The sequence below is a fragment of the Daphnia magna genome, unplaced genomic scaffold, assembly GCF_020631705.1.
Source record: "Daphnia magna isolate NIES unplaced genomic scaffold, ASM2063170v1.1 Dm_contigs074, whole genome shotgun sequence".
NCBI classification, from domain to species: domain Eukaryota; kingdom Metazoa; phylum Arthropoda; class Branchiopoda; order Diplostraca; family Daphniidae; genus Daphnia; species Daphnia magna.
The window spans coordinates 549,864-574,178 of NW_025533120.1; the positions used below are offsets into that span (position 1 = coordinate 549,864).

The 24,315-nt window shown below is 38.3% G+C and overlaps 1 protein-coding gene across 1 annotated transcript; it reads left to right on the forward strand.

Moving 5' to 3' along the window:
- Positions 1-3,864: 3,864 nt before the first annotated feature.
- Positions 3,865-21,141, forward strand: LOC123477502 (transient receptor potential-gamma protein-like). The gene is given in 18 exon segments (XM_045180882.1): positions 3,865-4,019; positions 9,310-9,457; positions 10,090-10,277; positions 11,663-11,900; positions 12,057-12,199; positions 14,807-15,008; positions 15,339-15,509; positions 15,593-15,752; positions 15,755-15,826; positions 16,355-16,513; positions 17,248-17,387; positions 17,759-17,874; positions 19,223-19,356; positions 19,471-19,582; positions 19,666-19,861; positions 20,268-20,339; positions 20,416-20,538; positions 20,723-21,141. Coding segments are annotated over 17 exon segments (2,679 nt in total). The 5' UTR covers positions 3,865-4,019; positions 9,310-9,400; the 3' UTR covers positions 21,119-21,141.
- Positions 21,142-24,315: the final 3,174 nt, after the last annotated feature.

Genomic DNA, 24,315 nt, shown 5'->3' on the forward strand with positions numbered 1-24,315 from the left:
TACGAAAACATAGCTGTTTCTTGTTAAATAAAATCGAATTTCAATAGCACTCGCGTGGGATAGAGGTGGGCAAATAGAGAGAATGCGTCTCAGTTCATTGGTTTTCCAAATATTATAGTCTTAACATTTGAAAATGGATAGATCGACGTCTTAAATATACATTAAGGAAAATGAAATTAGAGGTTTCAGGAATCACGTTAAAAAAATTAAATTTTTCTGGACAATGGACCTTATAATTAGCTTGTTTTTTTGTTTTTTTTTACAAGCAAAATGTATGAAATTGTTATTTGTTCAAACATGGTGCATTCGTCTTTACAAGGGGATCAATCCGCGCTGGTTAGTCCATCTCGTTAAATGTGTTCCAATAAATTTGCAAAATTCTCTTTTCGATAAATTTAGCTAAAATAGCACGTTTAAAGAATAAATCTTATCGTTGTGTTGACAGGATTCGTATTTACCCTTATCATCAACGAAACTCGTTATCGACGTGGTTACTCTGTACTCAGTATACTCTGGCAGTAGTAGGCCTACTACTTAGGTTGAAATCAGCGACACGTCTTTTCGCGTTGGAGCTCTGCTAATTCCAGGCTAATTCTTAATCTGCAAATTGAATTTCAAACCTGAAAAACTAGGGGAAAAAAATCTCAGCATCTTCATAAAAGAAAGAGAATCCATTTCAACTTGATCTTCTTTTCTATATCTTTACATGATTCGCAAAAATTAGCGCTTTATGAACGTGCATGCAATCGATTGAATTGAATGGATTCGCCCTAGAATAAGCAAACGATGAGTCTCAATAGAAGACCTTACGCAGGTCGTACACGTACCGTCATTTTTTATTGGGATTCCACCATTGTAAGTTTGCCGAATAGAAACTCACCCGGATTCTGGCCATATGTTGGTATTGCGCACAGTGCGCAGCTAGGATTCATGTAAATAATCGATACTTTCATTATCGACTCATACAACGATCCCTGTCATCCCCTAACCCCTTCCCGCAGACAGGAAGAAGAAAATATTAATTGTGAAAATTGTCTTTCTATAGGTTCGGCAAATCTTTAAAGAATATCTTAGAAAGCCGTTAGTCACAAACGCTAATACCACCAAGAAGACCAACCATTCACCATCGTACGTAGCCTACCATGTTGATGTGTAATGCATATTCGTACTGAAATACGAGTTAATATGTCTCTTCAGAGTTTTAACAGTTATGAAATACGACTGATGTATTACTGTATAAACTAGACTAACAATCATTACAACATCAGAGTAGAAGATGTTATATCAACGACTAATACCATAGCACACGTCTGTCCAGTGGACATTCGTTATATCCTATATGACAATTCAGCCCTTTGGTTTAATGAGCTTACGAGAGCGGTATTGAAACTACCAAGACCCAATGATGATCTACCTTTACCGTTCATTCGGCTATGCCTGTTTACTGCAAAGCTCCTGTATTAATCTTCTAAACTATACATTTCAGCCACTCTCATTCTTCATCAGTAGGCCTGGCCTAATGCACCCATTTATACATTTGTGAGATTCATGGTGGGTTACGCGAATAAAGAAAAGCCACGCATTCCGTTCTCCGAACCCGTTACGGTATTTGTAATCCATTTAGCATTACACATGCTATTCGAGTGTTTTGTTCTTAAAGAGCATGAGAAAATTATTCTCCCCCCCTCGAAAAATGAAAAACAAAAACGATGAACCTTTTGGTCAGATATTTCAAATAATATTAAAACACGTAAGGAGCCATACGTGCCCCCCAAACAAAAGAGATAGTAGTAGTTTATTTGAGCAAGAATAGTACAAAGAATCGTACCGCGTGTTTGTCAGGCGGAAGGTGAAAGGTATTGGGAACGGTCGTAAACAAGATGACAAACATGTCAAGCTATTACATCCAAAACGTTAGATAAACTTCATGCCTCCCACTCCCAGTTACAAACATTACTCCCGCCTACTATACACTGCTGCTACCCGATTGGTTTTATTGCTGCGCACGCTACACATTGTCAAAAATGACACCTTTTATATACTTGCCGTCACTTCAACATGATGAATTTATGTTGCCAGTTTTTTTTTACGGGAAAATATGTTTGTTTGTTACTATGCGCGGACGTACCATACGGAAAAAAAATCACTGAACTTGATTTTTAATGGTGTTTGAAAAAATTGTTACTTCCAGGACTAAGAATAGCAATGCCTGGGGGCTGGTATAGGTCTAGTAATTTATCATTTTACAGAATTTAATTTTTCAAAAACGAGTTATTATCTCTATTGATTTATGAGCTTTTAAGTTTTTTATAAAACGTTTGTACGAAAAGCGCTGTAACGAAAGATTCAATTACACAAATGCCTGATCAATATTTTGGTTTCATTTTTGGTGATGTAACTTGTTTAAAAACACAGATTCAACCACGCCTGTTCTACTACAAGACGTTCTCAGCAAGAAATTGCGTTTGGCAACAAATGTGGTAGGTACTATTACAAGCTTTTCTTCGTTATCGCCTTCGTTTAGTTTTATGAATGTAAGCCTGTAGCTCAATTTCTTTCGAGTTTGAAGTTAGAGGTAGCCAAGATCGTTTGTCGTGTTATCACAAAAACTGAGTATAGAACTAGCTACTACAAGATCTTCCTTAAAAGTTTGTTGAATTAATTTGTTAACAACTGTGTCATTGAAACAAGTTCAGTAGCCAAAGAAATAAAAGTTTAGCGTAACAATAGTTCGCGAAAGTGCATAGAAGTGTGTGGAACTTGGGCGCTTCTTTTTTTTTCCTATTTGCGGTGCAATAGGAAGAATTGACAATAGAAGTTGCGGTGCTCTGATGAAGTGAGATGAATGTATCATTCCCTGAATTGGTTTGCCACTTGGCACCAATCATTTATGTGTGTCACCATTGAGAACAAACACTGGCAAATTTCTTAGAAAGCAGCAACTAGAATATACTGTGTGGCCTACACGAACAAGCTTCAAGTAACGAGACGCATTTCGTTTTTTGTAGGAGACTATCGTGTTGATTAGGTGTCCCAAGATATATACTTTCGTTGATTTAAGGTCATTTAGCATTGAGCACGTTTCAACATTCGGTATTTTCAATAAACTTTTTATTTCATTTGGAGCCTTTTTTTTTTTTTATTATATGCGTGACTATTGTTAAAATGTATTGCTAAACTGAAGAGAATAGCCTTTGTTACTACGGAAGAGATGTAACTATTTAATTATTCATTTCCTCTTTGAAAAGTTTAAAAATTAACATTGTCGTTATGTACCCCACAACTCTATTAGCATAGCAATGCGCCTCATACCATTTTAATGTGCGAGAAACAACAGCCGGTTTATGCAAAATTTTCAACTTAGGCCAGTTGTGCAGTTTGGTACCCTCAATCTATGTAGGTCGGATGTATAGCTACACACAGTAGTTTGGTGATTCATCAACATTTTCTTAGGTGTTGAGGACAAAGCCCGAAAGAAGACTTACAGTAGCCTACGAAGCCAAAGGGGGAAAAATGTCCGTCTGTGGAAATACATCATCACAATATCTAATGTTAAACAAAGAAAGGCAAAGACAAAGTTCTATTAATCCGGATGGAATTGTACGTATATATATACAAGAAAGAATCTCGAAGCTGATCGAGCGTCAGTATTTGTTGGGCGAGGATGGGCGCTGTTGCGTCGGCGCAAGACCGAAATGGTTTGGCAACAGACGTACTAACAGAAGAAAAGGAGGAGAAAACTAGAGAGGGAAAGGAGAAAAGACAAGATGTGATCCTCTAGTTTTACATGGCAACGAACTAGTCCGTTCTCTATCCTTCGACAGTTCACACGCACCACCTTGATTTTTAAAAATTGTTTTTGATAGCAATTGAAAGTTAATAGATTTTGCAAGTGTTAAAAAAGCACAAAAAAACAAACATTTTTGGAGGTTGTTGGCGCCAATTCCCCTATAAAACACGGGATTTTCTTATGGATTAAAACTACTTCAATCAAAAAATTCAGACGGCGGGAATATCAGGTCTGGCTTCTAAACGAAGTTCATTTTATTCAAAAAGAGAAAAAGGCGTGAATTTCAAATAGAAGGACAATATGCAGACACAAAATATACAAAATGAAGATTCTATGAAGTTTAGGGGGAAAGTTGGCAATTTACGAATCACAGCGCATGTTATGTAAATAAACTGTTTGGCCATTATGTCGAGATCGATATGATTATTTGCTTTAGATGTGTTTAAGCTTGACGTCAGAAACCATATGATTTATAACAAACATTTCTTTTCTTGGTATACAAAAACGCTTATGGTTGAAAGCACAGCCTTCACATAGCCGTTACAGAAATATGTGCAAATTATTTCTAATATATACGGCATGCCGGGGATTTAACACACGGTGGGGAGGGGGATGGCGATGGCTCTGAGCTGACACTATTAAATCATCAAGCTTCCGTTTTCTTTCCTATTCTGCACGAATAAGATGGCGTGCAAAGTGGGAAGCTGGCTAAACAAAACCTTTATAGCGTAACTAGCACACTTTTCTTTTTGGCCTCACCGTGATTGTTTGAAGAGGATCATGTAGTATACTCGTATTTGGTGCGTCCATTTCTATGGTTAATATGACCTTAGGGATTATGCTGTTGCAGACTTTTTTGTTTTGTTTGTTTGTTTGTTGTTGCCGCGGAACGGTAAGCGCTACGTCTTTGTTCAATCAAGCCTATTTGTACACGGAGTCGGCCAAAATTGTAAACAAATAATTGTCAGAGACTTTTCTTCTATGGTTTAAACACTGTAATTGCAATTGATTAAAACCAAGACGAAGAATAAGCGGTTGGCAAGTTTGAGACAAGTAGCATCAAATAGATTTTTGTTTTGTTTTTTTCCGGTGATTCAAAATCGAATTTGAAAAGCTTCTCGAAATGTCTTGCTGGAAGAAAAGGTCACCCTTAGACGTTATTTTAAAAAAATTTTATCTTAGGGAATACAAGATGGAGATTTATAAAAGATTTCACTTTAGGACACAAAGCGTTTGGAGACAAAGTAGGTTTTCTTTGGCGGATGTGCTCAAGAAAAGTAAATCGATCGGGAGCAGGGCCTCCGAGATTGGTCTGAGCTGCTTACACAGCGGTCCACAAACTAAAAAAAAAAAAATTAAATAATTAATTTTAAAAAATCTTACACCTGCTTCGTTTTCAAAAATATGTCTGCGTTGGCTCTTTGTCCTCAATCAGATCAACTCTGTCAATTTTGCTTCAAATTCGATGGTCGTTCAGGATCAAAGATGGCTAGGATCTCTTCCTTTGTCTGCAGAACGAGTTAAAAGTTGTGCGTTCCTGAAATAGATCTCGCGAAATCAATAATGACTAGTTAAAAGTCTCTACATAGCAGCCAACGAACTAATGGTCGTCGTTCGCGGTTGTTCGACACGAGTAAACAATAATTTCCATGAAAAATTCATTTGATATTTCAGAAAAAAAAAATTCCGAAAGAAAGAAAAAAATCATATGGAAAATTCATTCACGTGATTGCAGTTTATCATTGTTTTGAATGTTTGTGATTAAGCATAGCGGCAAGTTCTCGGAATTTAACGTTTATTCAGCCATATTCTCAATCATAAGAGCTACGAATAAAAATGCCGGAGATAAAAAGAAAGGAAGTAGCTAACGGATAATATGTAAGCCATCCGTACGAGCAGAACAAAAAAAAAAATCATAAAAAAACGTGACTGTTGAGAACTCACGCCGAATGGCAGAGCGTTTGAGAACGAGCGTAGAAAAAAGAACGGCTGCAAGGGAAAGAATGAGAGAGGTCTTGACTAGTGGAATCGATTTTGGAACTAAGCCAATAGCTGGGGCGGAGATGCTGAAATGGGCAACGGAGAGAGCAGGCAAAGAGAGGAAACACTACCGTCTTCGAATGTAGAGGGTGTTCCTACGTACTAGACAAAAATTTCGGACAGTTTGATTATTGCTGTCAGACAAAGACTCTGATCAATCTCTGCCGGCGCCCTATAAAGCTCTACTTTTCTTTAGAATTAGATTTTCTTTTATTGTCTTGTCTTTGGCAGCTACATGTGCAGTTGGGCATCGTATGGCGATAAAGAAAATAAAAAAAAAAAGAAAAAGGAAATGTCTCAACAGTGACGGACACGAGTGCCTTTTGTGTAGCACCAAGGATGACAACGATTAGCGCAGTTTTTTTCCTATCACATAAGCTGTTTCAGTTCGACACAACTCCCAGGTCATCAGCTGTCTTGCCATCAATTAAGTGAATTTAGTGGACTTAGTATATTATGTGTTCTCAGAGACGCATCACAACAATCGAAATTGGATAGCCGTTTAAACTATGCAGCTATTATTTCAGTAAGCTTACTGACAGCGGATTTGACAGCTATAGAGGAAAATGTCGCGAAAATCGAAGAGTTACGCATCTCGTAAATTTAGTTTTTTTTCGAATTATTATATATACATTCTCTGAGGACAATTCACGAATATCGCATCCACCTCCTTCTGGAATTGCAAACCGTTCGTTTTACGAATGATGAGTGATTCACTAGCTGGCAGGCAGGTCTAATATGCAATCCACTATATATTCAGAGTTATATGCAGAAAAACTGTGCTAAACTAAGAATTCATTCCAAATTCGTATAATATCACACATCATTATTATATCTATATCTATCTAGCTGGTTTAGCTATTTTGGCCTTATTTTATTGGGAATACAAATCCATGAAAGCGCGTAATGTACGACAGCTTGTTTATATACTACGCAGGCCACGACGGAATTCAATTATTTACAAGTGCCTTGGATGGCCCTTGTCAGTGGACAGAACGAGATCGTAATACCAACATGTTGTGATATGTGTGCTATCTACTTGAAGTGAACGCCAGTTTCCAATATCATTTTTCCACATCGGATTCGATGCTAACTTGAAGTGGCACGCAATCAGGATTTGTTCGCTGATTCACCGCAGTTAAAAGAAACGATACGGGAATTATTTCAAAGATACGGAACACCTATTCGCCTCCACGTGATAAACGCTTAGTTTGATTACAATCTATTGGTCATTCAACACGGCGTGTCTTTTTGGACAAGAAAATGTAGAAGAAAGTATAACTTTTATCGTTCTAGCAAGACTTCGGATTGAAAATCGTCTTTCGTGAATAAAAAGGAGGGAAACCGGTGAAAACTTTTTTGAGGCTAACGCACTTGCTACTCGTGTAATTCTATTTAATAGTATAGAAGTATTTAAGTATATTCCCAGCGTATATTTCTACAGGGAAGTTGGTCTAATTAACATATTCCATAAAAATCAATTCTTTGTTGAGTGCATAAAACCTTGACGGAAAACTATAGGTCCACTTTTAGTAAGTCCAAATGACCTACCAAAATGAAATGGATTAAATTCAACCGAAGAAAAAACGATAAAAAACAATTGGCTTTTCCGCAAAAAAAAAAAAATACGAAAAGAGTCACATTCTAGTTACGATTCCAAGTAACCCCGCTCTGTTCGTTAAGCCCAGAAGCTCTCGGTACTCCTATAGACGCGGTAAAAAACGAACGGCAGCTAATACTCTCTTCGCGGTAGCCAGAATTGCTAATCAAAACTACCAACAACTTGGGTCAAAAGTTTGCGTTAGCCTACAAAAATGTGGACTGGATTAAACCTCCAGTCCAGGTATATATTCGTATAAAAGCCCAAAACATAAAAATCCATAATATACGTATGTCTGGACACAATGACCGAGACAGACATATTTGCGTGAAAACAGGGAAAAATTCAAAAAGTCGAATCCCAGAACTTTTCGTCCAGTCGTAATGCCATGAGTTTGAAACTCCAGAAAGAGCTTTTATACCAGCCTGACGGCGCCATGCCTTTTGCATTCGGAGCGTAGTCTTTCTTGTAAATTTACTTGGCTTAAATCAAGCTAAAAATCAGCTCGAATGAATCCGGTTAAGACTAAACAAAGAGAGTATAGGCTACTAATAAAACCACACATTAAGTGTAGCCTAATGCTTTTAGGCCTATATACTATTTAACAGAAGAAACTATTGAAGGATGAAAAGCGATAAAAAGGCAAATGAAATGTTTCTTTTACACACGGTCGCTTTAACCGTGACAAGAACGATAAATTATCTAATCTGTGAAGATTGAAATTCTCAAGGTCTATCGGTAAAAGACTTTTGAAAACATGATTAATCGCTGTGTGGCGCCGTGTTGCATATGAAATTTTTCCGTGTTGTATTTTCGTGTTATCCTTATTCCCATCGCTGACGACTAGCTTTTAAAATGTCTAGAACTGTTTCTTACGTGATTCTCAAGTTGACAAATGACGAACTGCAGGTGCTGCGTAGAAGGCCTTGAACGCGTTACCATGGTAGCAGCTGCGAATAGCTTTCAGAATATTCCGTGATTTTTCTCCGATCGGAGTAGTTTCTCAAAACCTCGCATTTATTACTTTATCTAGAAAGAAAAAAGAAAAAAAAATGGTGGAAATCTTAAAATTCATGACTCACAATGCTGATGGAACGAATTGTAAATTATGAATACGTTGGCCGAATCGAAATGACGAAAATTGCTTTTCTCATTTTCGCAAAGAAAGGCGGGAAGACTAATGGTGCAACAAGTTCATTCAATTACCATCCTATTGCTTTAGCTCGATTTAGCCAGCGCTTGTTTGGTTATTTTTAGATCGTTTCCCTGCAGACCTGATCAGTCGCAACCGGGAAATTGCTTATTTGTTTGAGCCTTGGTACTCAGCAAACCGTTTTCTATGGCGAAAAATCCTTCTTCTACAACTAAACACGAGCATCGGAAAAGAGTTTAAAGAAAACATAAAAAAATTAGCTTTACAAGTTCGAACATCGTGCAGACTAGTCATTTGATTACAAAATATTCCTGTTAAGTGTCAAAGCCAACGATGGTCTTCCGTTTAAGTGTAAAGCCGCGTTTAATCTTGGAATGTGTCTGGCGTTCTTTACATCGTTTATGTCGAAATGCCATTCGACAAACATATCTTAACAACAGAAAACAGAGAACATTAAAACCTAATAATGTCACCTTTGAAGCTGGCAATAAAGTAGCGCGTTGCTGAATTAAACGCGGATTACTCTTTTGTCTGAAAATGATTAAATTTTAATTTCAAAACTGCGTTGCTCTAGTCGAAGGAAACGAACGGGTGAAAATGTATTTCAACGTTTCTTTAGTACTCGTTTTTATTGGCCTCATGTCTTTATCTTCAAAGCCAGCGCTTTCAAAGCGTATAGTGTAATCTAGTGAGAACATTTCTATAAAACCATCCGCTCTCTTGCAGAAAGAAAAGTGGGGCACCAATTTCTAGCGTTATACGGTGGCAAGAAAGCTGTCAATTGTCTCTTTACACTCGACTGAATCCTATCAACACCATGAGAACCCGCGATGCCGACCTCCGAGATACGCTGTTTCCGCCCACCAATCAAATGGTATTTTTCTTTCTTCATCACACATTCTTGTAGCACAAGCACGCATTTTAAGGACTGCACCGTATGTTATTGTTAGAGCGTGAGTGTTGCCATAACTTCATGGTGACAACAACAACAATTTTCTTATTAAATCTTTCAGAAATTCTCGAACAAGAATGTGACATTTATTTTTAAACGTTTATATGTTCAGGATTCTTTATTTCCCTGCTCTAGTTATTCAATGAAGCCTTTCAAAAAGATCAGTAACGAAATGCATTCAAATGTGCATTAAAAATCACATATTCATTCTGATAGGGCAGTGAGCTCGCATACCTAGTTAACAAATTCGGTGTCGTTAGGCAAAAGCCAACGCATAAAATATCAAGGCGCCAATAAAGTTCAACGCTAATGAAATAAGTTTTCAAATTAACTTCTCACATTTCGTTGGTTTCCATCTATGGAAATCTTCGGTGGCATTCTTGAAAGCGGACTCGAAAACAGTTTCCGTGAGTTATTAAGTAACACAGAAGGCCATGCCGTACAATCAAAAATGATTGAACGCGAAATTCCGTTATATAGATCCTGATAATTCTTTAAGAACACACAAATCATAAGACGTTGGGGGATTCAACAAATGTTTCATAAAATAACAGGAAAGCCAAAAAGTGGGTGGCAAAAGCGAAACATACTGTTCCAGCTATGAGCATTGTGGATCAAAGATTCAAGAGTGTCCTGAAGATGCCGAAGACATGCTGCCACACAAAGAAATGGGTCAACTTTCGTTCGAAGAAAAGAAATTCCTTCTCGCCGTCGAGCGGGGAGATGTGGCCACTGTCAGAAGGTAAGATTTGAAACTAGTCCACCAACACACTGATGATAGTTTCTGCAAATAAGTATCAGTTGTTGACATAAATCCAAGAACTTCTGTTTTCCCCGATATTCGATCTGCATTTTTTTTTTTTTTTTTTGCCTATGTATTTCTTTTTACGCAACGATAAGAATCTGCATTATTAGAAATATTGTACCCCTTTTTACTTCCTTCTTTTTTCTATGAGAGATTTCGTTTGATGAGAACGATTTGGGTAACAGTTTTGCATTCACTTGACTCGCACATACGTGATATTATGAGAAAAGAAATATTAGATATACGGCAAGATATACGTCCTTTGGGGATGTTCAACCCTAATGTTTGCCATCCAACAACGCGCGCGTAAAATAGCTGCAATCGGGATATCTAACGGATATAAAAATAGTAAATACATTGGCGATAGTCACTGCTGTAGCTCAATACCAAGAGCCGCTTTCTGTGCTTACGCGCACGTTGCCGGATAGGAAACATTAGCGTCGGATACGCCTATGGTCGTTTCCGCGTTTCTGTACACGTTTCCTGAACACATAGAGTATGTCAATACTATAAGCTTGTTTTTGGCAAAAAGGGAAAAAAGGAATAAAAATGCCATGCCCTAGTCATGCTGCTCTTCCTGTCATTTAACACGCTGTTCACGTAATGTGTGCATCGAACATCGACCACTGCAAGTTTAATGTTATGCATGTGTTCCCCTCTAATGTTAAAACATTCCACCATTTCGGTGGATTTGTAGTATTTTCCTACAGAACGAGCTTTCTAGGAATTTGGAAAACAAAGCGCAAACTTTTTATTCAAGTTTGGCGCTATAATAAATGTTTTAAAAGAACTGTGTTTGTCCTCGCCCTGCGTGTATTTTCCCAGTTTCACCCGGTTGATTTTTATTCTGCAGATTCCTGACGAAAAAAAAAAAACTTAATCATAAATAAACAAAGTAGGATTCGTTTTTGTCAATGCTAAATTTCTGGAGCAGCTTTTCTTCCGTATCTACAATTCAAGAAGTCAGAATTAGATGTTAAAGTATAAGTAGATTTTTAAATTAAACTTCCATAATAATAAGCCCCTTGAACAGTCGACTTTATCTTCCATTGAAGCATTGGAAAATCAAGATTTCCAACATCATCTTCTTCCTAAACCTTTTGTCATAATTGCATGTGTAAGCGGAATTTTTTTATCGAGATGGGCAAAGTCAATGAATAAAAAATGTTTTCCCGTATCAAAAATCTGGGGGAAAAATGTGTTTAAAAAAGGCATCCCAGAGCAAGAGTTCATTCAACTTTTCTTTTTCTTTTTACTTGTTTACCTTTGAAAATGTTTTGTAAAGAGCTTTGCTAACAAATTAAATATTTAAATCCGAGTAGGATGCTGCAAAGGGCGCGAGATACAAATTACATCGACGTCAACTGCGTGGATCCTCTGGGACGTTCTGGGCTCTTAATGGCCATTGACAATGAAAATCTGGAAATGGTTGAACTTTTGATTGAATATCGAGTCGAGACGAAGGACGCTTTACTGCATGCCATTTCCGAGGAGTACGTTGAGGCCGTTGAAGTGTTGCTCGACCATGAAGAGACACTACACAAAGAAGGCGAACCTCACGTAAGGCGAATTTCAATTTAAAAGGATTCATCAACTTTTAGCAACAGCTTATCATAGATGCTTAGAATAATTGCTTTTGAAAAATCTAGTTTATTCATCTATTGATTTTTGAATTTTGCAACATGTAAACAACATTTGACGTATCCACTCGAACAGAGTTGGGAGGCTTTGCAACCGGATACGGCAACTTTCACCCCCGACATTACACCGTTGATCCTTGCGGCCCATAGAGACAACTACGAGATCATCAAGATTCTATTGGATCGGGGAGCCAAACTTCCAGCGCCACACGATGTTAGGTACAAACGTTAGACCGACAGGTCGATTTTTCTTCTTCTATTTAAATCAATACTTCATAAAAAAAAAAAAAGGAACATGCGCTGATATCCTATAAAAATCAGTCTGACTCAACACTATCGTCGTGTAATAACTTGCGTTCAACTATACTTTTTTTAAGTGTGTTGTTGAATTTAAGAATCGTAATCGGGCAGTTGAACACGGGCATTTATTGCGATATTCGAAGCTTTTACAGCTATCAGCCAACAGTCGAGTGTTTTCGTGGGCAACGAGATAAAAATAGTTCAGCAGACAGGAGAAACGTTTAAAAAAATGCTATTAACTTAGCATAAACATTTACGTCTTTTTCTTTCGTTATAGTTTTTTTATTGGGCGAGTCGATTCGATTCGATACATCCCAGAATATGAAGAGATCATGCCTTCCACCTCAGTTCGGCTTTTGAGTCTCGGGGTAATCTAGCAGAAAAACTTCAAACGAAACAAACGGTATACTGGCAACTAATTGAGTGCCACGCGAATGCACAGAGAAGAGTCGAAAACAGGCAAGAAAAGCCGAGTGAATTAATTGACGGGTATAGCTTGGTATTTAATTGTTTTGTTATAAGCTGCAGTATAACAGCGACCTACGTTAGATAGGCATCCCAGTTAACTGATGGGAATGGGAGAAAGGCCAACTGCAGACAGACAAACATATGCAATATGTTTATTTTACGAAGCGGATTGTTAAGTAAGCAGGCAGAGTTCACGTTCAATCGTTCTTTTTTTCAATTTCTTTTTTGTTCGTTTCATTCTATTTAAAGCTAATCATTACACTGTCGAAAAAATCTGGTTTTCAAGTAATCAACTCCTCAGCAAATATTATCTAGTAATTAACTTCACGCTTCATTGCTGTTCAATCAACAAACTGACATGTACCCAAACGGTAGTTGTTATACAACATTGAAAAAGTTTAGCAGAAATTTATCATGAAAATTAGCTGCCTGGGTTTTTCTTAAATCAAACAAAAATGGGAATGGGAAGAACGACAAGGACCAAGAATAGCGGTAATCTATTATTAATGGCTTCACAGCCGTTAAAATCAAGTTAATATAACTTTTTCATTTGGCTGCCAATAAGTCGAGGGCTTTATAACAGCAGCACTTTCGTTATAACTTGTACCGACGAGTGTCGGGTCAAAGAGACTGAGGGAGGAGGAGTTGGCACTGCCCATTTCACGCAATCAAAAGAACGGCAAAAGAAATGGATGTTAACTGCCTGAGAGCCAAACCACCAGAGGGAAATCGATAATGGAGGGCTATATAGATACGGACACTTTATGCGTTTGAACTGGTTTCCAGTCAAATGAACTGAAACTTCGAATCAACGCCCCATCGCTCTGCCGTTTACCGTCATCCATTACCTTCCACAAACAGACAGCGTCCGTTTTATTATAGAAAACGGAAATGATAAACGATCGGATGCTGTCTTTTTTTATTTTTTCGCTGTGGTGTACTAATCAATAACGCAGTTTTGACAGCAAACAGGAGAAGCCTTAAAGGATTTCGTTTCTGTTTGCAATAGTGACCATCATGTGATTTCAAAATATTGATTGAAACATAATTTCAAGTAATAGAGACGCTAGATAATTAAAGATCGATTATCCTATCAGATGTAGCCTACACATTCCACTAGAATCCTATTGCACATGGCATTCCTGTCGGGGACTATTGTACACAACATTCTATTCAAACTTACGATAGGAAGTATATCAAGCTCAGAATCCCGGTTTCTGCTCAACATCGCCACGCGCAGCTTACGCATTTAACTTTCGACGCAGAAGCTGCCTTATTTTTTGTTTTTCTAAACTGGAATTAACTTTGAAAATTCCGGTATGAAATGCTAGAGCGGCCATTCAAGGGAAACATCTGCTTTGAGTGGGCTGCCATCACGGTGAAAATTCGTTGACTTTGAGGCAGACACAGCAGCTATAAAGTCATGACTGGGATTATACTTCCTCATCGCACCTCGTGCGCCGTAATCATACCGCCCAGGAATCATGTTTATACTTTGCATCAGTTGTCATCTCGACGTTGTAAACATGACTTTAAAAAATAATACTTTTCCCCGCTTTTTTTTATTGGAACTTATTTGAAAGTTTGAAATGTTTCTTGACACGATTGTCGGGAACAATGGTAGCATATCAATAAAATGTATGCCTGAGAGAACAACTAATAACAACAAGGCACCTTTTCAAAAATGTACCCAAGAACCTTATCGCTTGCTTTCAGTCACAATAGTTGCCAGCCTTTTTTTTCTCTTCGTTTTGATATAGCTCAGCTTGAACGTTCCTGTTCCTCAAAGTGTAATTATTTTTATCCGGCTGGCAACAAAGACAACAACATCTTTCGGTAAACTCAGCCTCTGGCGTAGACAATGTGGTCCTCGACGCAAAAATGATCAAAGCATTTTCGCATTCGTCCTCCCAAATTTTGATCACGCAATTAAGAAACGATGGAACGGAACAATTGCGTCGACATTATATAGGACTTAAACCGCGGAAGATAATAGAACGTTATTGGTTAAGATGTATCTTTTTTTCTTTTTTTTTCTTTTAAATAATGTCCGTGTAGATGCGGGTGTATCGATTGCGTGACATCAAGGCAAGAAGACAGTCTACGTCACAGCCGATCCCGGATAAATGCCTACCGAGCTCTGGCTAGTCCGTCACTCATCTCTTTATCGAGTAAAGATCCTATCCTGACAGCTTTTGAATTAAGTTGGGAATTGCGCAGACTCAGCTTCATGGAACACGAGTTCAAAAGCGAATATCAGGTAAGATAAACTAATCTAATTTCAATAGCTTGAAAAAATGATTCGTTCGTGGAGAATGTTGCATAACTGAGATATGAAAATGACCAGCAAGAATCGCTCAATTTCAACCCTGTCAGTTACGTAAAAATGTGCCCTGATAAGCTTGTGTAGACTAATTGATGAAACTTGGCTACTATTACGGCATTGTTATGCGTACGATTCGACATATTCGACCTTATTACGCATACCAATCCCATAACGTATCATTGAATAGCGAAAATGCGCTCATTGTGATAGCTCGCTAAGAGCGCTTTCATCGTTAATAAGAGTTATTTTTAAAATGCAACCAAGGAATTGAGGAAACAATGCCAAGATTTTGCTACTGCCTTGCTTGATCATACACGTAGCTCGTACGAGCTGGAAGTCATGTTGAATCATGACCCCAAAGGTCCCGCTTTCGAACACGGAGATCGGATGAGTCTCAACCGGCTGAAATTGGCCATAAAATACCGTCAAAAAAAGGTAATGTCCGCTAACTGCACTCAATAATGGACATCCTTAATCCATAGACTTTATCTTCTTATTTTATATTTTTCACTCGATAGTTCGTGGCACATCCAAACGTGCAACAACTCCTAGCTTCCATATGGTACGAAGGCCTGCCAGGCTTCCGACGCAAAAACATGATACTGCAGAGTTTAGAAGTCATTCGAATAGGAGTGCTCTTTCCACTTTTCTCCATCCTCTATATTTTATTTCCGCATTCGCGTGCGGGAAAACGTTGCGCAAGCCGTTCATCAAGTTCATATGCCACTCTGCTTCGTATTTCACCTTTTTGTGTAAGTACACTACGCTGTCAATTTAATGTGCTAGATGGAAACGGCCATTTAGTGCTGATATTCCCCCGTTCGTTTTTAGATGAAAAGTCAAGTTAACGATGGAAACAAAAGTCTTCTTATCAATAATGACCGCGTGCACTTAAAACTAGTGACCATATACTTTCCTGGGATTGTTTGAAATGTTCTACGGTAGCGAATAAGGATATAGAAATTGCGTTCAAAATTGAACATCATGCGTGGGTCAAGAATTCTTGAATTTTTAAAGAATCTCTAAGTGGGAACCCTCTTTTACTTTTAGATTGAAAATGTTGATCGATATTTATTGCTTTGTAAAGTTTTATTTCATTAAGTTCACCCTAGTAACTGGGACGTTAGGAGATATGGCCGTCGGCCACCTTCGGTATGGCAAAATATTTACCGATACAACTGGGTATATGTATAAAAGGGCTGGCAAATTGTGAGACCGCTCATAACGCTGGAACTGGAACGCGTCAAAACAAATCTTTTCGTTTTCTTTTTTTCTAATAGTCTTGCTGATTCTCGCATCTCAACGAATTGAAACGGTATTCAAAAACTGGGTCGGGCGACTTCCTGGCGTTCTTGAAAAATGGATTTCTGATGACGTCACTACCAAACGAGGAGCTCCCCCAACAATGATTGAATGGCTCATCTTAGCCTGGGTTTGCGGTAAAGTATAAAACAAAGAAAATATTTTTAAGGGGGCTTTATTACCGACCAATTCGTTAGAGTTACGAGCACTGTGTCTGTGTGTCGAATACTGCATTCAACTAGTTAGATCTGCATTATTTTTTTTTACTGTTATTTTGCAGTCTATTTCTGATTCTTTTTTTTTCTAATTCTCAGTTTAGTTCTATTTCTGCACAGTACGCTTTACCAAACAGCCCATTTTTTGTGTTTTCTAAATCAGTCGATAAGATTATCAGTCAAGCAAGCGAATGAAAATAAGCATCTGCCTGAATGGAATTTCTAAATTTTGCTAATAGCTTTTTTGTATACGGTTGGTTAATATCTATGGCAACCTTTTCTAGGTAATTGATATGTTCTCTGTACGTATAGCGTGATGACGTACTGGATAAGCCTGTTTGGTTACCATACCTACCGCTTGGTTTCACCTTCTTTATATCCCGTTTTTGTTTTATTCTTCTAAATTTAGTGTAATTTCGAGGGTATCTTAGATCTTAGATCTTTTAAAAGAACCAGCATCAGGTTTGATGCAATTTATTTGTTTGGGCTTTATTCCGACTCTGTTTTCGTGCGTGCGTTATTCTTTGGAGAAAATGCAACTTCAGTTTTGGGATTTTGATCGAACGTCGGTGTTCGTGTTTTTTTAGCTCACATTTTTTTTATGGCTTCATTATGTTCTCTTTAATGACGGGCAATTGATCATGGCGACGAAATAGGTTTAGTTTGGAGCGAAATCAAGCAGCTGTGGGATGTCGGTTTACAGGAATATGTAGGAGATATGTGGAACGTCATCGACTTTGTTACTAACGCTCTCTACGTAGCGACTGTCGCCTTACGCATCGTTGCGTTCTTTCAAGTAAGTAGGATCATGATTCCTTTTATCCTCGTAATTATTGAACGCACACTCCTTCCGAAATGCTTAAGTAATCCTGTACGAAATAAATAAATAAATAAATAAAATCGAAACTGCCAAGGAAACCGTAATAATTAGACATACTGTAACTTAGCTGGCGGAAATTTCATGGAATAAAATTACAGCCAAACTTGCTTTTTCTCTTCCCTTTCATTGTTAGCATTTTTTCGATGAAAACGTTTGGATGCACTTACCCTTTTAAAGTAAAAAAATTCTATTATACTTAAGAATTTTTGTTGTACATGTAGCCTACATATGTATATTATGATCTTATTTTGGGACTATTGGTTAAATTGATCGTTTTCTTATTAAAGGTCCAAAAGGAAATGGCAAAAAACGCGAATTCAGCCTCTTTGCCTCGAGAAGAATGGGACACTTGGGATCCAATGCTGATATCAGAAGGCCTGTTTTCCGCAGCTAACATATTCAGGTACCGTATGGCTTCTATTCTCATAAACATCAAATAAGAAAGGCTTAAGAAACAGCAAAATTAGTCTGCGCGTGATCATCTAAAATTTTGATAATCTTCTAATAAGGGACTGACGAAACTAGCTGAAACAAGTGGTTAGGTAGTAAGCCTTTCTCTTGTTTCGAACCCCACAGCAGCAGGGAATAGTCATTTTTTCGTTCTCTTTTCTTTTGTTTTCCCCTATTTTAATTTCTATGAAAAATGAAATGTACAGTAAGTATAAACTTAATTGATAGTAATGGAAACAATTCGTAGTAAACTAGTTATACACTCATCATATGTTTACAGTAATTACAGTATATATGTGGCACGTATGAAGCTACTTCACCAAGTCATTCCTATAAGGTTTTTGCAACCAGAAATTTTAGTGAAAAACAGAAAAAAGGGCTTATCGATTGTTCCAAGAAAGACAAACCAGCTAGGCATAATTTGTTTGAAAAAAAAACAAAAAATAACAATAAAAATAATTTTCTTGTATGCCACTAGACAATCTAATAAAGTAGCTCATAGATGCTTTCAACTCCCACAATTTGTTTGGCGAACCGGTTCTGTGATAAAGCTTTCCACCATTACTTGACACAATAAAAAAAAAATATATGTAAAATAAAGGAGTCTTCATTCTAGCCAAGTTTTATCACATGGAAATGAACCAATTCATGCACCATAACCCGTTACCGCCCGTTACATTAGGTAAAAAAAAATAGGATCGTAACTTTTGTGGTGAACATTGTGACGGGTATAGTCGGCAATTGATGTTCACAAATGATTGATTTCGTGGAAATATTAATGGCCCCGATTAATGGCTACTCGTCACGGGGTTTAATGGGGTACTTACAGCAGAGGAGCGGAAGTTTCACGTATAGATTCAATTATTTCTTGAGGCCGCCGCCTAAAAACAGTTAATTGAATGCAGTTTGACGCTGTCAGACATCGAGAGACCAAAATAGACCATTGCGTTTTGTTTTACTCATCTTTCCTTTTTTCCCCTCAATTCTTATTATTACCGCAATGGTGAACATTTGTGGCAATTCCACAGTTTAGCCCTGCAGTTTGACAATATAGACGATTTTTTTAAATACATTGGTCGAATAGCTACGCAATACTGTATCACGACAGTCACAGCAAGACAAATAGGGGATCTCACATTACTATATTAAGTAGAATGCTAATCTATAGAAATATTCGGAATGGAATCACTGGAAAACAAAAATTAGCGTTAGAAGTTGTTATTTTTTATGACTGTTAACAGCCTGAAACCATCGTCGATGCGACAAAGAATGCTAATCTCGTGATGCTGTTCAACATTTAGTTCTTTGAAGCTGGTCTACATCTTTTCCGTCAACCCTTATTTGGGTCCGCTGCAAGTTTCCCTCAGCAGGATGGTAATGGATATTATGAAATTCTTCTTCCTCTACGTCTTGGTTCTTTTCGCTTTTTCCTGCGGTAAAAATACTTTTTTTATCGTGCTTTAAATTATGGTTCACGAATTTACGATCTTTACATAGGCACTTCTTTTGCCACGGCACACCCCGCCGATTCATTCGGTACGTGCCAAAGGCTTGAATCAGCTCCTTTGGTATTACGCTGACCTAGAAAAGCAAGCCTGTGACGCACCTAGGCACGGCAAATCGGATCCGGACGCTTGTATTGTGTGGAGGCGATTTTCAAAGTAAGTATACTTAAAGTCCATGATAAAAATGCTGTCAAAATAAATAAAGTCTTTTGTTGGTGCCCTCTTTTATTTTGACCCAGCTTGTTCGAAACATCACAGACTCTGTTCTGGGCTGCTTTCAGCTTAATTGATCTCGACAATTTCGAGTTGGTTGGCATAAAAAGCTTCACACGTTTCTGGGGCCTGCTAATGTTTGGCTGTTATTCGGTCATCAACATTGTGGTTCTACTCAATCTCCTCATCGCCATGATGAATCACTCTTATCAACTGATTTCCGTGAGTCATAAGCCGCACCTAAAGCGTGAATGGCTTTCTACGCAATGTAAACAATTTGGCCAGGCACTAGAATTCACCTGCTGAGGTTGCAGCTGAAGAATAATTGACAAATGTGTTTTTAACTCTGATTACGTCTTGCAAACCGAGCCATTGACTGAATTAGAATTTATGAAAATTGGCTTGTGTTTAACCTGATTTTTATTCTGATTCGTATGCCGGAATTTTTTTGGAACCCTGTATGGATTCTCCATAAACTAAGCTCTGAGCCGATGGTAGTTTATTAATGGCCATAAGAGAAAATTATATGACTGTATAGATTTAAATTTTTGTTCTTTAAATTGACATTTAACTACAACATCATTTTTCTCAAAAATTGGCTGAATTTCCATAAAACTTGCTATGGAAGGAACGGGCTGACACGGAATGGAAATTCGCTAGAAGCAAATTGTGGATTAGCTATTTCGAAGAAGGAGGAACGGTCTGTATTTCTAAATCGCGTGGTATATTTTGTGGAACAATTTCTCGGCATTAATCATGTTGCGCATTAATCACAGGTTCCACCGCCTTTCAACATTATTCCGACACCGAAAAGCGTGTGGTATGTCATCAAGTGGGCATACTGCCAGTGCGTTGGGAAATCTTCTCCACATAAGAAAGAGCACATGAAGACCATTCGGGTACGAATTATGACATCCATTGTAACCCACTCGAGTATATTTTGCATATTTTTTCCCCCACTGGTTTCGTAAAGGTCGCTGTTCTTTCAATCCAGTTCACCTTTTGAATTTTATTATTTCCCACAAATTACTCCGAAAAACAAAACAAAAAACGACTGCATAATTCTGTGTTATTGCTTCTCAGAATATCATGCGGAACTTGGTGCGCCGCTACGTAACAGTTGAACAACGCAAATCAGACAACCAGGGGGTAACAGAAGACGACGTCAACGAGATAAAACAGGACATTTCCGCGTTCCGCTGCGAGCTGATTGAAGTGCTCAAAAACTCGGGCATGAACACATCAACAGCGACGGGTGTTGGGCAAGGTATCTCCTTTGGGAGCATCAGGGGTAAATTGAGTACTTCATTTTTTTTATTTGTCATTACTTCCCTTCAACGCAGCCTTTATCTTCGCATTGTTTTTGTTAATCAGCTTTTCTATCCCGATGCATGCTATTATTTTAGACGTCTCTATCCTGCCTGTGTTCCGCATCTCTTAACGCATCTTTCTCCTTTCTTTCACACGGCGTTATGGTAAATCATTCACGACATCTAGCGGTAGTTTTTATCTTAAGACGATTGAAACAATGTTAGATCCACATAGTTTTCACCATAAAACCCACAGTTAGCTTAATTTATTATTCCGTGGCACTTTAATCGCTTCGCCATCAGCAAACAACGGAATTCGACATCCTGCTTTCATTTTCTTTGCTTAGAGTGAGTGTCATTATGTGCCTGAAAACAATATTGTTGTGTCAATAATTATGAAGTGCATTGTTTGTTCGTCTCATTATTACCAACTGCTTGATGATACTACCATTTAATGCCAACTTCAAGAAAAATCTCACAAAAAAGTGGATTCCACTTCATGAACCAGATTCATGAAAAGAACAGACTTCATTTTCTCAGCACACATCCAATAGAATTGCCAACTTGCACGTTCATAAAATTTCACGAAAAAAGTTTTGATTTTTACAACTTTAGAATGTCTGTAATCAAAACCAACAAGTAAGAGGTTTTTAGTAGCATAAATATTCGTTTTTGATTTTGTTTTTTTCATAGAAGGTTTCTGATGTTCTTGGTGTTTGTATTCATCGTCTTAAGATAGCAAACCAGTGGTACGAAAGTACGACACCTGTAGATGTTTTTCCACATGTGAATTGATTTCATTTTTCTCGCCGTTTTTAAAATTATTTACCTCTTTTGCAAGTGAAGTTAAACCAAATGAAAAGAAAACCAACAGCTAACCCATCCAAAATTTTCTGCTGCATATCTTCACGTGTACACAACAACAATGCCAACGAATTTGATTGAGAGTTGGTTTCCAAAACTCGACTGGGGTTGATGGTCATTTGATTTTCGAAAGACGAAATTAAAAAAAATCCAATTTAAATTAATTGCTGCTTTGTCTAATTACTCACCCGGCATTTGATTTTCTGGTTAAAAACAAAAACGCTATAGGCGGAAAGAAGAATCGGCAAAAAGAGCGGCGGTTGATGAAGGGGGGTTCAACTTGGCAAACGTCGGTGGCAGCGCCGGTCAACCCAGGACTGACGTCTAGTACGCCTTCCTTAGCGGATCCAGCACGGCCCCAGCTTTGGTCAACGCCTCTTCCCGAACGAGCATGCAGACACTGAACGAGACAAACGCCTTAGCTACCATCGTCGCCACCGGTCAATCGAACCACAGAGGCAATCCTCTGCTGCGATCGCCCATCACCAAGTTGGCGCAGTTGGCCCGTTTGGCTGGAGCGAAAAAGCCGATTCCAAGAAAAATGGGGCAATTTGATCGAAGCTGCCAAATCAGCTAAAGGAGTCGGTCGAATGTGGGCCAGGAGTCGCAGTCGCAGCGAGGATTCTGTTTCGAGTGACGGCAGTGGAGGGACCGCGGCCTGTGACAGACACCTGTCAATACCGAAGGTTTCAATCGCCGTGAAAATTCCTGAGATCACGAACCGGTCATCCAGTCGTGCACGTGACCGAAAATGAGCTACCTGAAGTTTTGGAAGAAAGCTGATCGACTATGAACTCAGTGGTCGTATGGGCATTGAGACGGTAAATGGCAGTCACAGTCCCACTTTCAGCAATCCTCATTTCCGACGAGCGTGCAGCGAACCAGCCGATCAAATAACTCTGATTTAGAGGCAGAATCTCCGAATGTTGACAACAAAAGCTGCACAGGGTTGTTGCCACTTTGCTGCTTATTCATCAGCAGGGGATTCGGCGAACGCGGTCGAACCGTTGCGTTCTAAAATCGACGTCGAGCAGCCAACCAGCGGTGTTAGTTTGCGTTTTCGAAAAGGTGCCGACCTGACGTCCCCGGATTTCGTTTAAAGCTTCCAGTGACATCAAGAGATTGGATGGCCGGTCGTAATTTACCTGACAACCTTACCCTTCCCTTTGTGGATGATTCAACTGATACTATTACGTCAAGTGGTAGTCCCATGGAAACGGTTCTCAAATCTGTAAATGGGCTTTCGTCTGGCGTTCACGACGGTGTGGCTTGTGATGATCCAATTTGTAGTGCCCAGTCTTTAGAAAGTAGTGCCAGGTGGGTGGCTATGGAAACAGCTATAGATGCTCATATTAAAAGAATTTTTAAGTGCACCAACATTTGTGCTATTTTTATTTATTTTTGTTTTTTCCTGCTCTATTTAGAGGAGATTTCACCGTCATCATTTGTAAAGTGAAACTAAATAACGACAAAAAGTGCTAGTTGATCTAATGTTGTTTCAGTATTTCTCACGTGTATGATGGGCTTCTTCACATCAAAATCATACACTGCAGTCAAAACATTTGCATCCTATTGATAAAACATAGAAGTAAAGGAGTGAAGAAACAAAACAACCTCTTAAAATGTAGATTTCTTTCTTCAATTTTTAATAGATACAGTATATATTCAACTATTGTTGCGGCTATCGTAGAAATCATTATCCTTGCATTATTTTGTCCATATTCAGTATTAGGAGTCACTGAAAGCAAACAAATACCACTTTATTTCCGGTGGCTACATTATCGTAGCCGTTTTGATGCAACAACTCTTTTCTTTCTTTATTTTTTTTTTAAATTTGGGTAAAATCTAATAATATGGTAAGACCCCTGCCGATTGAAATTCAATAAAATTTTTTTCTTCGGTTGGCCACTTTTATTTTTATTTTCATTTATTTTTTCACAACCATTTATTAAATGTAGATGAGTTTAAAGCCATTTTTTTTTGGTGCAGGGGATTCCTGCTCTCGGGCCAACCCCGATTTCAATACGAAAAGCTATAATCCACCATTATACGATTCCTCTTTACAAACACTTATGACACCCTGTTTTCCCCTCCCCCTTCCTTTTTACGAGACAATACACAAATAATTATATTTAAATTTTTTATCACTTTTTTTAAAAACTTCTTTCCATTCAAGGTTTGGCCCGGTTTGCCCAGCAAACCCGGCCTAACCTACCCAACTTGGAAAATGTTCTAAACAGATCGCCCAAAATCGAATGGCGGTGATCTGTGGGTAAATCAGGGTAAGAGAGCCGGGGCCGAACCCTACTAACCGAGAAATTAAAGACTAATTTTAATATTGTAACTAACCGACAGTAGATAACAATTAACATAATTTGTTTACGTGGGATTGTCGTTTACGAAGGCCCCTGACAAAGACAAATAGATGTTCTCCATTAGGCAACAGCACAATAGGAATACGTTTGGAAGCAAAGAAAGGATTAGAGCAATACCATGGCAACT